The sequence below is a fragment of the Chinchilla lanigera genome, unplaced genomic scaffold (assembly GCF_000276665.1).
Source record: "Chinchilla lanigera isolate Chin_1 unplaced genomic scaffold, ChiLan1.0 scaffold00019, whole genome shotgun sequence".
Taxonomy (NCBI): Eukaryota; Metazoa; Chordata; class Mammalia; order Rodentia; family Chinchillidae; genus Chinchilla; species Chinchilla lanigera.
In genome coordinates, this window is record NW_004955420.1 from 21,114,632 (window position 1) to 21,129,246 (window position 14,615).

The following is a 14,615-nucleotide window of genomic DNA, read 5'->3' on the forward strand; positions in this document are numbered from 1 at the left end:
AAAAAAAAAAAAAAAGGAACAGCACCTGGTTATTTTTTAGTAAAAGTCGTGCTCAGTTATTTTTTAGTAAAAGTTGCTTTGATTGTGATATTCACGTGTCTTCTTACTCTTCAGGCCTCAGCTCAAATTCAGCACCACAAACTGGTCTTCCCTGACTCCCTCCCCGCCATCTTCACAGCACTTTTTTTTATCGGAAATTATCCTATTTCTTAACATGTATTAGGTTTTCCCTATTACACACGCCGAGAAAGCAAGGACCTTATCTGATTTGTTTACTACTGTAACCTTAGTGGATAGTATTGTGTCAGGCACACAGTGGTGCTCAACGAATTATTGTTGCCAAAAAAACCTAAGGCATAGGCTGGGGGACTGGAGTTCAGTGGCTGAGTCCTTACATAGATTGCTAAATTGGATCCATCGTCCGAATAAAAGGAAAACTAACAGATGATAAAATTTGTTCAAGGTCACTAAGCTAGTAGATGATGCAGCCCGGATCCCGACATGCTTTCAGGAAGCTGCCTAGTAGTGAAAAGAGGCCACTTACAGGAACTCTTGGATTTTATGGTCTTCTTTACCTTTGTATCTCTCACAACCAGAAAGGCCATAAATGAACTAAGAAGTAAAGCAGGACGGTTCAGAACTCACAAAATGGAAGTGTAAAGAAAGGAGTGGCGTCTTTTCCTAGGTGGGATCCAATAAAAGCTTCCTGAAGGCAGTAACAGGGCAGGAAAGTTGAGCTAAAGGTGAGTGGGGGTGGGACTGAGGCTGGGGGTAGGGATGGCTTTCAGAGACCTGGGTTTGAGCCTCGTCTCAGTTTCTTGCCACGTGACCTTATACCTTAGAGGCGTGCGTGTTATTTTTACCTTTCTACGCCCTACTCTCCTCATCAGCAAAACAAACACGCTTAACTTGCAAGGGCTCTTGAGAAGGCTGAGATAATATAAACGCGCTTTACTCAGTGCCCGGCCCATAATAAGCGGCCCGTGTATGCAAACTGCCGTTATCTTTATTACCGATCAAAGCGTGCTAACCTTACCAGCAGCTACTGGCTGACCACAGTTCTGTGGAGCAATAGAAAACTTCCTCCCCTTTTGAGTTGAAAGGCACGACGCAAGAAACCGATGGCTCTGGCTCGCGAGGACCACAGCATCCACCGTTCTTGCAGTCAAGGAAGTTTGTTCCCGGTGCGAGTCGCAACCCGCCGCTCTAGCAACACGGTCCGCCGGCTCTCGGTGGTGCGACCGCGTGCGCCTGCGCGGTGGGCGTCGCGGGGCGGGGCTGAGGGGAAGGGTTAGACGGGCGCGCAAGATGCTGGGCGCGGCAGAGCGTAGAGGAGGGGGGCCGCCCGCTTCCCACCTTCCCAGGTAACTGCCCCCGGCGGGCTTTAAGGAGGGCGGGTGGTACCGTCAACTTCAGGCTTGGTCTGGGAAGGCTCGCTTGGACCTGGCGGCGTCTAGACGCTGTGGTCTGGGACGTGTCCGTTTCCTGACCTGAGAACCCAGAACCCGACACTCCCGGGGGGGAAAACGCAGGTTATGTTTATGAATCTAGCTCTCCAGTCTCGAAGTTAAAATAGAGGGCTCCTCCTCACGTTATGGCTCTGGACTGCACAAGCCGTACCTCACAAGCCGCTTCTTTTCACTTGGGAGAGAGCTGAGCTCTTCTGATGCGCTTTCGTGGTCTTAGCTGCACCCAGAACAACGCCAAGCCGTGCCCCGTGTTGGAAGACAGCGGCCACACCTTTCCCCTGAGTCTCTACTTCCATGTTCCTTCCCCAGGCATTTAATCAGCCTCGTACAAGGATTTTTAAAAATCCATTTCTGGACCCTCCTTTTTCAGAGATGTGGAAACCGTAACAGGTTCCCAAAGTTTTATTTGTAGCAGTGCCGTTTGTATATCCAACCTGAGTCCTAATCCAGGGCTGGGCCAGCTAAATACGCTTGTAGGTAAGTCCCTTAACTTCTCTAAATCTCGGTTTTCTTGTCTGAAATACAGGAAATCCCATGGTATCTTTTTTTTTTTTTTTTTTTTTTTTTTTGGTTTTTCTCCCGTACCGGGAACCGAACTCACGACCTTGCGCTTGCCAGGCAGGCGCTTTTGCCGCTGAGCTAAATCCCCATCCCATCCCATGGTATCTTCACATGGTTGTGAGGATTAAGGAGAAGTGAAATGTATGGACTGTTTAGCGTACCACCTGTCACATGTTAAACATTCATGGCATTGATTGAATACTTCCCAGAAGAATCAAAACATGCTCGAGTCAAATGCAGTTTGAGACAGGGTCTCGCTGTGCAGTTCAGGCTGGCCTTGAGCTCACTTTGTAGCCCAGGCTGTCCTCGAACTCTCAACGATCCTCCTGCCTCAGCCTCCCGAGTGCTGGGATTACAGGCGGGCGCCACCATGCCCGGCAGAAGTGTGTATCATGGTCACATGATGGCACAATTTTGATAAAGCTATGCTGAAAAGCGATGGGGATGTGTCCGGAGCTTTTAAAATGTTGCTCTGTTTCACAGATGCACATGTGAAAATCCCTGAGAATTCATCATGAAATACGGTAGTCTCTTTGCTATCACAACTATGCAAATTAAAAAAAAAAAATCCAGTCTGTGTATAGAAAAATGACAGGAAGAAAATATAGCATTACCTAGTTGCCACGTACCGGTAGAAATGTGGATGATTCCCTCTTCCTAAACATTGTTATGTACAACAAGCGGTGAACAAAGTGGAAAAATATCACACCTGAACTGAGTACAATAGCATAGGCCAGAGTAGGGTCACTGTTACAGAGAATAAAGATGCTTTAACTTTTGTTGACCTATGTTTCTGTAGCCTGTGTTTACATTAGCATTCTTGCCTGCCACCTCCTACTAGTGCTTCTTATTGAGCCTGTGTGATCAGTCAGCTGACATGCCCAAATCTTTAACCAGCCATCCTGTATGTGTAAGTGATTTAATGCTGAAACTTTATTCTTGTTTTCACTGGAGTTCCCTCTCAGGGTAGAGATAGTTTCCTGTGCCAAAATGACTTCTTGTACCCTTTTCCATTTCTTCTCCTTTTCCTGTCCTGAGCAGAGATCTAACTCAGATTTTATGCATTTACACACTGTTCCAAAACATTTCTAACAAACCAAAAAGATCACTTCATTTCATTGCAATTTTCTTTTTTGCTCGAAATGTAATGGAATCTAACCAAGAATCTATTCTGCTTTTGGTTGTGAAACTAGTGCTGCTTTTTAACCTGATGATCTACATTTTTTAATGTAAGGGAGGGATCATCTCTGAGAAAGTCTATAAATGGGATTCGTTTCAAATTAGCTTTTGAAGAAACTTTGTTTTCTAGGTATGGGAAGAAACCTTTTCATCCAGATGTCCTTAGTGATGACATGGATCAGTCTGGAGTTCTCCTCTGGGTAAAAGCAGAACCCTTTATAGTGGGTGCCTTGCAGTTCCCCCCTCCATCCAAGTTCAGTCTTCACTATCTCAAGAAGATAGCCACCTATGTGCGAACCCGTGCTATAGAAAGGGCTTACCCACGCTTGTCCTGGTCTGCATGGAGGCATATTGCTTGTGGGAAGCTGCAGTTGGCCAAGGATGTGGCATGGCTGTACTTCGAAATATTTGATAGCCTTTCAATGAAGTCGCCTGAGGAACGTCTGGAGTGGTCTGAGATTTTGTCTAACTGCATATCTGAGGATGAAATCGAAAAGCAGAGAAATCAGGTATGAATTGATATATTATGTGTGTGTTAATTGCTTTGAGAAATAAACCATTCTTAATTTTTATACTACCAGTGTAGGTTGAGGTTTTCATTTAATGACCATTGTGATCCTGAAGTACCGTTTGAGTTTAAGCAGTTCTGGTTTGGCAGTGTTTAATGTATTCTATGAATTAGTCCATATTTGCTAATTCTTACTTGCCTATATCAAAGCAGTATTGTTACAGGGACCCTGAAGTTAAAAGTGGGAAATATTTTCATCAACTTTAGAAATATTTCGGAATAAGTGCGTATCATAAACCCCTGATACATTATGGTCAGAGGCAACTAATTTTAAATAAGCATCTGCTACATGTTGGAATTTGCTGTATTTGGGAATACAGTGTATTCACCCTTTTTTGTTGCTCGTAAAACAATACAGACATTCCTCATTGAACAGCCAACTTCCATTCCTACAACTTGGTCACTAAATGAGCAATCGTATATAAAAAGTACATTATAATATCCAGAACAAAAAAATGCTCAAAGAAAACTTCAACTTGATAACTTTTCTTTTATTTGCATAACCCTTATATGCACTATTGCAATGTATAATAACATAAAACTACAGTACTATACTGTACAATATGATTAGCAAAAATTGTAGTACTGAATAAACAAGGTATACTGTACAAAAAATACATTAAGACTCTATAAACAAGATGTACAAAACTGTACCAAAAAATATGATGGCTTGTAAGTCCAAACAGTTGTTAAACACATATGTCATTAAATAAAGAATATCCGTACTACATTTTAAAGAAAATAGGTTTCTTTTGGTTCTGGAAGTACAAGGTGGAAGGACCACGTGTGGTCATAGTCTTCTTGCTGACAGAGTTTCAAGGTGTCTACATTAGTCACCTTTCCATTGCTAGGAGAAAACATCTGACATGTACAGCTCAAAAGAGAAAAGGTTTGTTTGGGTTCATGGTTTCAGAAGGTTCAGTCCATGGTCTGCTGGCTAAGGCAAGAGCATCATGTTGAGGGCCTGGTAGGTAGAAAAAAGCTGGTTTACTTCATGGCAACCAGGAAACAGACAGAAAGAGCCCAAGAAGAAAAACACCTTTCAAGGACATGTCCCCACCAACATACTTTGTCCTTCTAGGTGCTACCTCCTAAAGCCCATTTTCCTTGGATGAAGTTATTACACTCTTGATTCAGTCATCTCTGTAGGCCCCACCTCTAAACACTGCTGCACTGAGGATCAAGCATTCAGTACATGAGTCTTTAGTGGGCTACTTATTTAAACCATAGCAGTGGCCCAGGGTATAGAGACAAGGAGCATCTGTATGTATTGGTCTCTCTCTTAAAAAGCCACCAGCGTCCAACCATAGGGGCTTTACCTTGATGAACCTAGTAGTTGTAATCAATTTTCAAAGGTTCTACCTCTAAACACCCATGTCTGATTAAAGTTAGATACTAACTAATCATTAGGTATTTTGGCTTGCAGATACTTTCTCCCATTCCATAGATTTTCTTTTCATTTTGTTACTGTTTTCATTGTGAAGAAGCTTTTTAGTTTGATCTAATCCTACTTTTTTATTTTTGCCCATTGCCTGTGCTTTTGATGTCATATCCAGAAATCACTACTAAGACCAATATCAAGGAGCTTTTCTTCTGTTTTTCTTTTAGGAGTTTTACTATTTCAGATCTTACATTTAAGTCCTTAATCCATTTTGAGTTGATTGTACATGGTATAAGCCAGCGATGGTGAATCTTTTAGAGCTTTCAATGATAAACAGCCAGCTGCTGCACACATGCCATAGGTTTGCCACCACTCGTAAGGTGTGATCTCAGTTTTCCTAACATCATCTATTGAAGAGCCTGCCCTTTTCCCATTTTGTGTTCCTGGCATGCTTATCAATAATTAATTGACCATATATGTGAGAGTTTATTCATTTTTGGGCCCTCATGGTACCTCTAAAAACTTTTGTTCAGGTCAGGTATAGTAGTGCACATCTGTAATCCCAGTTTCTTGGGAGGCTAAGGCAAGAGATGGATTGCAAGGGTGAGCCCATTTGGGCAATTTAGTGAGATCCTGTCAAAAAAATTCTTTTAAAGGGCTGGGGACATAGCTCAGCTCTCCATGTGTTCAATCCTCAGTTCGAAACACACACACACACACACACACACACACACACACACGAATGAACAGAACAACTTCTGCTCAGATGTACCATAAACTAAAACTACTTTCATTCCTTTGGTTAAAGCTTTGTCGCATGGCCAGTATTAAAGTCCGTGGGGTAGGAAGGTAAACTGTCTCATGGGGGATCAGGGAAGTTGCATGGCCATAGATAGAGCTAAATAAACTTCTTTGAAGACGGGTAGGTACAGTTGCAAATTGCACCTTTTACCACAGCCTTGCTATTTTAGGCCTCAAAGTCCTCTGCTTCCCTTTCTTTTGCACTTTAATGGGTCAGGTTTGAAAGGGTTGCATATAAATTTGCCTACATTCCACTGACTCTGTTACAGCTTACCGAGCTGCAAGAAAGGCTGAGAAATGCCATCTAATTGTGTGCCTGGGAAGAGGAGAAAAAGTAGCTTGCAACTAGCTAGTCTCTCCCACACGAGGTAATAGCTAAACAGGTTTTACAAATTGAAAAGTTTGTCACACGACCAGGAAGGAGAAGGGCATTGTGGTTATTCTTTAATCAGATATTCTTATTCAGTACCTCCTGTGTGATAGGTACAGTAGTGAATGCTGTGGACAAAAGCATACGGCTTTCAAGAAGTTCCAAATTTTTTGAATTCTCACTGTATACCTTATTATATAGTAGTTACTAGGGATATAAAAAATAAGCAAGCCAGTCACAGTGACATATACCTGTAATCCTGGCATTCTGGGAGGCTGAAGCAGGAGGGTTGCAAGTTCAAGCCCAGGCTGGCAACTTAGCAAGATGCTGTCTCACAAATAAAAGGGCTAAGGATATAGCTCAGGGCAAAGGCCCTGTGTTCACTTCCCAGTACTACAAAAAAAAAAAAACGAAAAAAAATCTTTTAGTCTCAGTCAGTGTCAAACAGTACTCTGGATGCTACTCCCAGCTACTTGGGAAATACTACAGGAAGAGTGTGAGTTCAGGGCCACTCTGGGTGATTTGGCGAGACCTTGTCTAAAAATAAGGGTTGAGATTGCCAGGAATTAAGGAAGGGGGAAAGTGGCAGAGGAGTTGGTTTGGCTCTAAAAGGCAGCAGGGAAGATGTGGAATTGAAAGAAATCGTCTCTCTCTTGGCTACTTCGATGTCAGTATCCTGGTGACATCATACTACAGTTTTGCAAAGTGAGAAGCTGAGGAAAGCATACATGGTCTCTCTCTGTATTAGCTCTTACAACTGCATGTGAATCTTAAAAGTTTAAGGAAGTAAAACTTTGTAAATGTGTATTCGGGGGCTCCACACTGAGTTGACTGAATAGGTCTGGGTGATCCTGAGAATCTGTATTTTTAAGCACATCAGATGATAGCAGTTTTCTACCGGGTTGGAAATCAGGGTCGATATAGCTGTAGAGTCATACATATCGCTTCACTTTGTTCCCTCTCCTATATGTATATGGGGGTGAGTATATGAAGGTAATCATGAGCTTCAGCTGAGTGTGGTGGTACATACCTGTAATTCTAGCAATCAGGAGGCAATCAGGAGGCTGAGACAGGAGGATCACCTAGTCCCAGGCCAGCCTGAACTACACAGTGAGACCCTGTCTCAAAAAAAAAAAAAAAAAATTATGAGCTTTCAACCATACCTCCCCTCAAATAAGAAGTGACCTTGTATGACCATTATCAGACCAATGCTGTTTGTTTCTTTACATCTGAAAACCTTTTAAAAACTGAAAACACTAGGCTACTCTCTCACAAAATGCACACCTATCAAGAAATTATATTACATTTGGTACACTGATATGCTAAACTTTCTTGAGAAGCCCTTAAGTTAAACCTCTATCTTAATGAATTCCATTTCTTTTTTTCTTTTATCTATTCTTTTACTTATGAAAATTACGAAGGTTGGGTTTTTAACCAAGAAATTAAACTTGTGTAATCCTGTAGTTTTTACGAGCATGGTGTTCATCCTTTCCTTTTCATTAGTTTTGAGAGAACTGATTTCTGTGGCTCTCTGTGAAGGCAAATGAGCCTAATACTAGAAATTTGGTTATCAGGAACAGACATAGCAAATGCTAGCAACGTACCTGATAGCGGTTTTTAAAGGACCATCAGCTGTTGTGAATTCAGTTTGCTGTGTCCACTTAACTGGTGTTGGAAGACATGAGGTCACCGTTCATTCTCTCCTTGGACAGCTTTCGGTGGACACCCTACAGTTTCTGCTCTTCCTGTACATACAGCAGCTGAACAAGGTGTCCCTGAGGACATCTTTGATTGGAGAAGAGTGGCCTAGTCCCAGAAACAGATCTCAGTCTCCTGACCTGTCTGAGAAGTCCAGCTGCCATAATAAGGTACTGTTCATAACTTAATCTCTTTCTCTGAAGGGAATGACTTGGGAAGGAAGTAGTTCACCTTCTTTAAAAATTATTTTGGAATTCCTTATTTAGGCCAATGAATTTGAGGCTTTCTTTTATTTTTTGCTTTTAGAGGCTTTTTTTTCTAAAAATAAAACAGAAATTAATGTGTGCGGTCATAAAATAGAGAAATCGCATTAGTTCCTTCACAGGTATAAAAATCACGTGATTTGGGGGTAAATCATTCACCATGTTCTGTTAGTATTGCCATTTTTGCAAATGCTAATGGATTTGAATCTACTGACTTGACTAAGATGGATAAATGAGATGTAATATTTCCAAAGTCTGTTCAAACTTTCTGAAAAATTTTTCTATAAAAATATTTTATATTGCTTAATCATGTTTAAGAAGTTTTATATGCTGTGATACCTACATGTTAACTGCCTCATGTTATTTTAGAAAATATCCTATTGTTCTTTCCTTTCTGTTTTTGTGAAGAAAAGTATTTCTTTTTTTTTTGTACTAGGAATCAAACTTAGGGCCTCACATTTGCCAGCCAGGCACTGTTCCACCGAGCTACATCCCCAGCCTAGAAAAGTATTTTTCTTTTTTTCTTTTTTTTCTTGTGGTGCTGGAGATTGAACCCAGGGCCTTATGCATGCAAGGTAAAGAGCTCTACCACTGAGCCACATCCCCAGCCCCAAGAAAAGTATTCTTTATTTAATTAAACTTTTTCATTTCTTTTTGAGACAAGGCCATGCTGTGGCCCAGATGGCCTCAAACTCGCAGTGATCCTCCTGCCTCAGCTTCCCAAGTGCTGGGATTACAGGTGTGCACTAGCGTGCCAAGCCCAAAGAAAAACACTTTTTAAAATTTATTTTTGTGGAAATATTTTGAAAAACTTGAAGTAAAGTGTCAACTTTAGAATTAATGCCAGGCGTGGGCTCTTTTAAAAAGCTCTGAAGCTAAAAAATCTCTTCGCTATTGGTACTTCTATAATCTTTTTAATAAATCTGTCCTCCCTTACATTCCATGATGCTGTACCGTGCTGGTTCTGCTTTAGATTCTGTCTCAGTTTTCCTTATAAATTTTTCTCCCCTGGCCCTTGCATGCCACTGTTCTCAGGATTCTACTTGAGGAAATTTTTATTTTCTACTGAGCGTCTTTACTCACTGTATTTCTCTCTGTCCCCATGACTGCATGCCTCTCAGTGGCTCTCAGCTTTGTCTCCAGGCTAGAGCCCTTTCCTTGTGTTTACCTCATCTCCCAGATGCCCCAGCTCTGCCTTAATTCTGAAATGTCCAAGTCCAAGTGTGCTGGAGAAGCCGATCATTGTGTGCCTTCTGCCCAGGTAGTTCCTACAGTGTTTTGGGCTAAAGTGGCCAAACTCAGATCTAGCTCTGCCACTTAATAATTGTCACATGATTCCAGGCAGGTCAGTTCACTGGGCTTGGATCTGGCTTCTCTTCTTTAAATTGCGCTAATGCCTATTTCTGAAGAGCTGTGAGCATTCAGTCGTATATTAACTTGGGGTTGTAGCGTAGTACGCTCCAGGAAATGGCAACGCTGGTTCGTGCTGTAGCACTGACCTTTCCGACAGTTGAGTGGACAAGCACAGGCACTTGCACAGCTCATTCAGTGCTGTGTGTTTGAAAGGATGGCCCTGGGCCCTCGGTACCCCTAGAGACTGAGACAGGTCCCATAAGAGATCCTCAGAAAATATCTGTCAAATGAGTGAGGCAAATTGCTGGACCATCTGCCACCTGAAGCCTAGCCCCAGAGTCGCAGTTTCTCTTGAGACTAGTCACTATATGATATTTCACCCAGTAGAATTTGAAATTCTTTCTGTTATAAAAGGAAGTAAATTAAACCCAGTGCTTCACTGAGTGAATGTCCGTGATGGCTATTTTTATATTTAATTTGAAACTTTTAGAATTTTTACTAGCTGTGTGACTTTGTTATCTTCTGTAAATGGGTGTGATAATGACGTCATACCCATCATTGTTAAGGTGAAATACATTGTCTTAGTTACTTTTCTCTTGTTGCTGAGACAAAATACCCAATGCCCAAAATTAAGGAAAGATTTTAGCTCACAATTTGTGGAGGTTTCCATAACCACCTGGCTCCAAGACAGGGTGGCATAATGAGGGACAACAGTTGAAGGCAGCAGAAGACAGCAGAAGCAGCAAGAGCAGAACGGGAGAAAGAGCAAGCCTCTTTTCCTCCCGTATATTGTCAGCGGGCTACTCTCCCACCCGCAAGGCAGGTGTAGCACTTGCACATCTCCACGCCCTCCTCTTACAGGATGCCCTCCCCTTACAAAGTGAGGGCCCTGGCCCCCTGCTGAGTTGCTTAGTTAAACTTCTAAACTTCTCAAGTTGACACAGTGTATCAACCATTACATATGTTAAAGTATGTGTAACACTTAATGCTTAACAAACATGAAGGGTTTTTTATTTGTACCGGTTAAGTATTCCTAACCCAAAATCAGAAATCCAAAATGCTTAGAATTCACTATTTTCTGAGCAACAACAGGATACCACAAATAGAAAATTCAACACCTGACTTCAACAGACAGAGCACAACTGAAGTGCAGGCTTATTAAAAATGTTATATAAAATTCCCTTCAGGCTTTGTGTATAAATAATTTCATATTTAGACTTCGTCACATCATCAAGATGTCACTATATATATATTTTCCAAAGTCTAAAAAATTCCCAAATACTTCTGGTTTAAGCATTTTAACCTGTACCACCTTTGAATCAGTTAATGTGAAGGGAGAATCTGTTTATACCTCACACACACACACACACACACACACACACAAACATTGTATATAGCCACCTAAATTTTTTTGAGGGGATGAGGCAGAATATAAGAACAAAATAACTAAAAGGTAAAACTTTTAGATCATGTAGAATTTCTTTGTTCTGTTAAGAGTGCTTTCTTTGTTTTTGTTTTTGTTTTTTAGAACTGGAATGATTACAGTCACCAGGCTTTTGTCTGTGACCATCTGTCAGATCTCCTTGAGCTGCTTTTAGATCCAGAACAGCTCAGCACGTCCTTTCATTCGACCCACAGTAGTTTAGTCTCTCGAGAAGCTGTTGCGGCGCTCAGCTTTCTCATTGAAGGCGCGGTGAGTGGAGCCAGGAAGATCCATCCGCTTCATGAACTTGCGCTGTGGCCACCAGTACACGCAGACAGTGGCTTCTCGAAGACCTCTAAGACCTTCTCTTTCTACAAGCTGGAAGCCTGGTTGAGAGCCCACTTGACTGGGAATCCATTTGGTACTTCTGCTTGCCTCAAGTCAGGAAAGAAATTGGCTTGGGCTCACCAAGGTATTTTTTTAATATTGTTACTGAAATTGAATGACAAAAGCCAGGGATATAGATCAGCGGCACAGTACCTACATCGCAAGCGCAAGGTCCTGAGTTGGAGTCCTGGTAGCAAAATAGAAAAAATTTTGAATGACAAGGAACGTAGTGTCTCCTGGTGTTTTATAATCACATATCTTCTGTAGAGGACCTAAAAATAAAAAATACTGCCACTGTATAGGGAGCATCCGTCCTTTGGGTATGACTTTCACTCTCAAGGCAACAGTAATCTCAGTTGATTTGTTAGTCACGGTCCATTTAGTTAATTAACAAACTCTAGCTGCAGTTAGTCCTGCAGTCTGTGCCGTGCTTTTCTCTGGTTCTCTCCCTTCACCTTCATGTGCTCACTGTTGTAAGACTTTATTTTTTAGACAACAGCAGAATTTGTCCATCCCACACTTACAAGTTGATGTAGAATTGAGATCTTTTTTAGCTACATGGGCACAAACAGTGTAGATGTTTATAAATTGGAAATACAAGTTTACAGCAGAAGCCAGTGTTGGTTGAATCGGGTGTACATTGCTGATAGTCCAGCAGGCCTAAATAGATAGGTTCGGGTGTTATATGACTCCTGTGTCATATAAACATAAGTTTTAAAAGGTGAGGGACTAGGCCCACGTCTCTGTAGCTGTGTGTGCTACTGAAGAAAATGCAGGCAAAATTAATGGAAAAAACCAGAATTGCCCTACAATATGCTTCCACTATTTCTGAAATTCAAAGATAAGTATCTCTCTTACAAATGTTAAAAAATATATATCCAGTTTCTATCAGATTTTCACAGCTCACAGAAAATGGTTGAACCCCATCTATAGACTGTGGAGCAAAAAAATTATAATCCAAGAATTCTGTATTTAACTAAACTGTTGCTACAGTAGGAGATCACAGACTCTCAGGTATGTAAGGATCCTATAAATAGAGGTTGCTACATAATTCTGGGTGCTCATAGAACATAGGTTTAAGCAAGCTTTTGAACCTTGGAAAGGTAGTCATTAGCAGAAAAAAAAGAAAGGCTATCCAACCTCCCAAGATTATACTAAAACGGTAATAGTAATAGTAGGATTACATATGATTTTAAATTTTCTTTTACCATTTTTCTACACTAAGCATGTGTGATTTGTATGGTATATATAATTTGAAATTAAACACTAGTTATTTTAAAAGAATTATATTTTATGGAGCCTCTGCACATTTGGCCAGCATTAAGAGTATCCCAATGGCTTGCAGGGAAGCATAGTCTGAGACGCCAGTCATGTAATGTTGGGACTGTGTTAGTAGGGCAACCTGCACGTACTTTATCGTATCAACTTGTATGAGACACTGTGTATAACGGGAAGATGTGCTCTCCGGTAGTAATGATCCTAGGAGTAAGACATGAACTCACGTAGATCTCAGGGAATGATGCTTTAGGGAAAGTTAGAGGAATGCAGAATTAATACGGCAACGCAGAGAGGTTAACTATAGCTGGAATGATAAAGACATCTTGGAGATGTTTGAGTTGGGCCGACTCTTTCACTTTCTAACCATATATCCTAAGGCCAGAGGCACATTACCTAAACGGTAGATGTGGTGAAAAACAGTCTTAGATCTATTAGCAACCTTGACTGGATTAATTTTTAAATTTGTGTAACTAATGATGAAAGATAACAAATACACAGAAAAGAACAGGTTGGATAGGCAGCATCACTTTACCCAGTGCCCAAATCAAAGTTCAGACATGGAACATGTAGACATGTATAACCTCCTGTGCTGTTTCTTTGATTTGAAACCGTCTTACTTACTTATGCTTTCTTGAATAGTTGAAGGTACGACCAAAAGGGCCAAGATTGCTTGTAATACTCACGTGGCTCCTGGAAGGCACCGCCTGGTAGTGATGAGCCAGGTGTACAAGCAGACACTGGCCAAGAGCTCAGATGCTCTGGTGGGGGCGCACGTCCGCATTCACCGTTGCAACGAATCTTTTATATACCTGCTCTCTCCCCTTCGGTAAGCACAGTCTTAGTGTTCTGACATTTTGACATTTTCTTGGCCATAGGATTGATCCTTTTTTTTTTGGTCATCAGAGACTATTACTTTATGCAGTTACTTGTTTTTAAGCTTACCGTTATTCAGAGGAATTCACCTCCTTTTTAATTTTTCAGATCTGTGACAATTGAGAAGTGCAGGAATAGCACCTTTGTCTTGGGCCCTGTAGAGACTGCTCTTCACTTGCACTCTTGTGACCAGGTTAAAGTTATTGCTGTTTGCCGTCGTTTGTCCGTCTCTTCTACAACAAGTTGCATCTTTCATATTCTGACACCTACGCGCCCACTTATTCTCTCTGGGAACCAGCGTGTAACTTTGGCTCCTTTTCATACCCATTACCCAATGCTAGAGGACCACATGGCCAGGACGGGCCTTGCTACAGTGCCTAACTACTGGGATAAGCCCCTGGTCATCTGCAGAGAGAACAGTGACTCAAGTGTCTTCCAGCTCTTACCCCCATGTGAATTCTATGTATTTATTATTCCTTTCGAAATGGAAGGGGACACAACAGAGATACCTGGGGGTCTTCCACCTGCATATCAGAAAGCACTGAGCGAAAGAGAACAGAAGATCCAGATCTGGCAGAAAACTGTGAAGGAAGCTCGTTTAACAAAGTGAGTGTTTCCTAGGAGTTTTATTGTGTGTTTTATTGGAAACTCCATAGAAAAATAAACAAATCTTAACATTTTTATAGCTGTGACAAAGTACTTTAAATATATTGTTTGTTTTTTAAGGTTTGCATTTCTGGTGAGTATTTTAGACTGTGGTGGAAGTGGAGATGGGAATGTGTGGGTACTTAGCTATTAGACTCTATAAACCCTTTTCTTTTAAGAAGCTGAAGTTTAGCTGGCCAATGGAAGACTTGTATGAATTAAGGAATCATATATAAGATTTATCACGTAATCCAGTTCTTACCTGGGTTAGTTTTGGTTCTTAATTTACTTTTCTACACTATACTGGTGCTTCTCAAGCTTGATTGTACATCAGAATTTTCTTTTTTTTTTTTTTTTTTTTTTTTG

At 41.2% G+C, this 14,615-nt stretch overlaps 1 protein-coding gene across 4 annotated transcripts in view; it reads left to right on the forward strand.

Annotated features, from left to right (window-relative positions):
* The window catches only part of Tbccd1 (TBCC domain containing 1), a 22,178-nt gene that overhangs the window by 1,105 nt on the left and 6,458 nt on the right, over nt 1-14,615 (forward strand). The window contains exons 1-7 of one of the 4 annotated variants that reach the window (XM_005383277.2): nt 1,278-1,364; nt 1,779-1,946; nt 3,340-3,718; nt 8,042-8,197; nt 11,172-11,538; nt 13,371-13,557; nt 13,713-14,210. In XM_005383277.2, coding sequence (XP_005383334.1) covers nt 3,383-3,718; nt 8,042-8,197; nt 11,172-11,538; nt 13,371-13,557; nt 13,713-14,210 — 1,544 coding nt within the window. In that variant the 5' untranslated portion in view covers nt 1,278-1,364; nt 1,779-1,946; nt 3,340-3,382. Of the gene's footprint in view, nt 1-596; nt 744-1,258; nt 1,365-1,778; nt 1,947-3,339; nt 3,719-8,041; nt 8,198-11,171; nt 11,539-13,370; nt 13,558-13,712; nt 14,211-14,615 lie in introns of those variants that run through there. The other 3 variants (XM_005383278.2, XM_005383279.2, XM_005383276.2) reach the window with 3 other exon arrangements.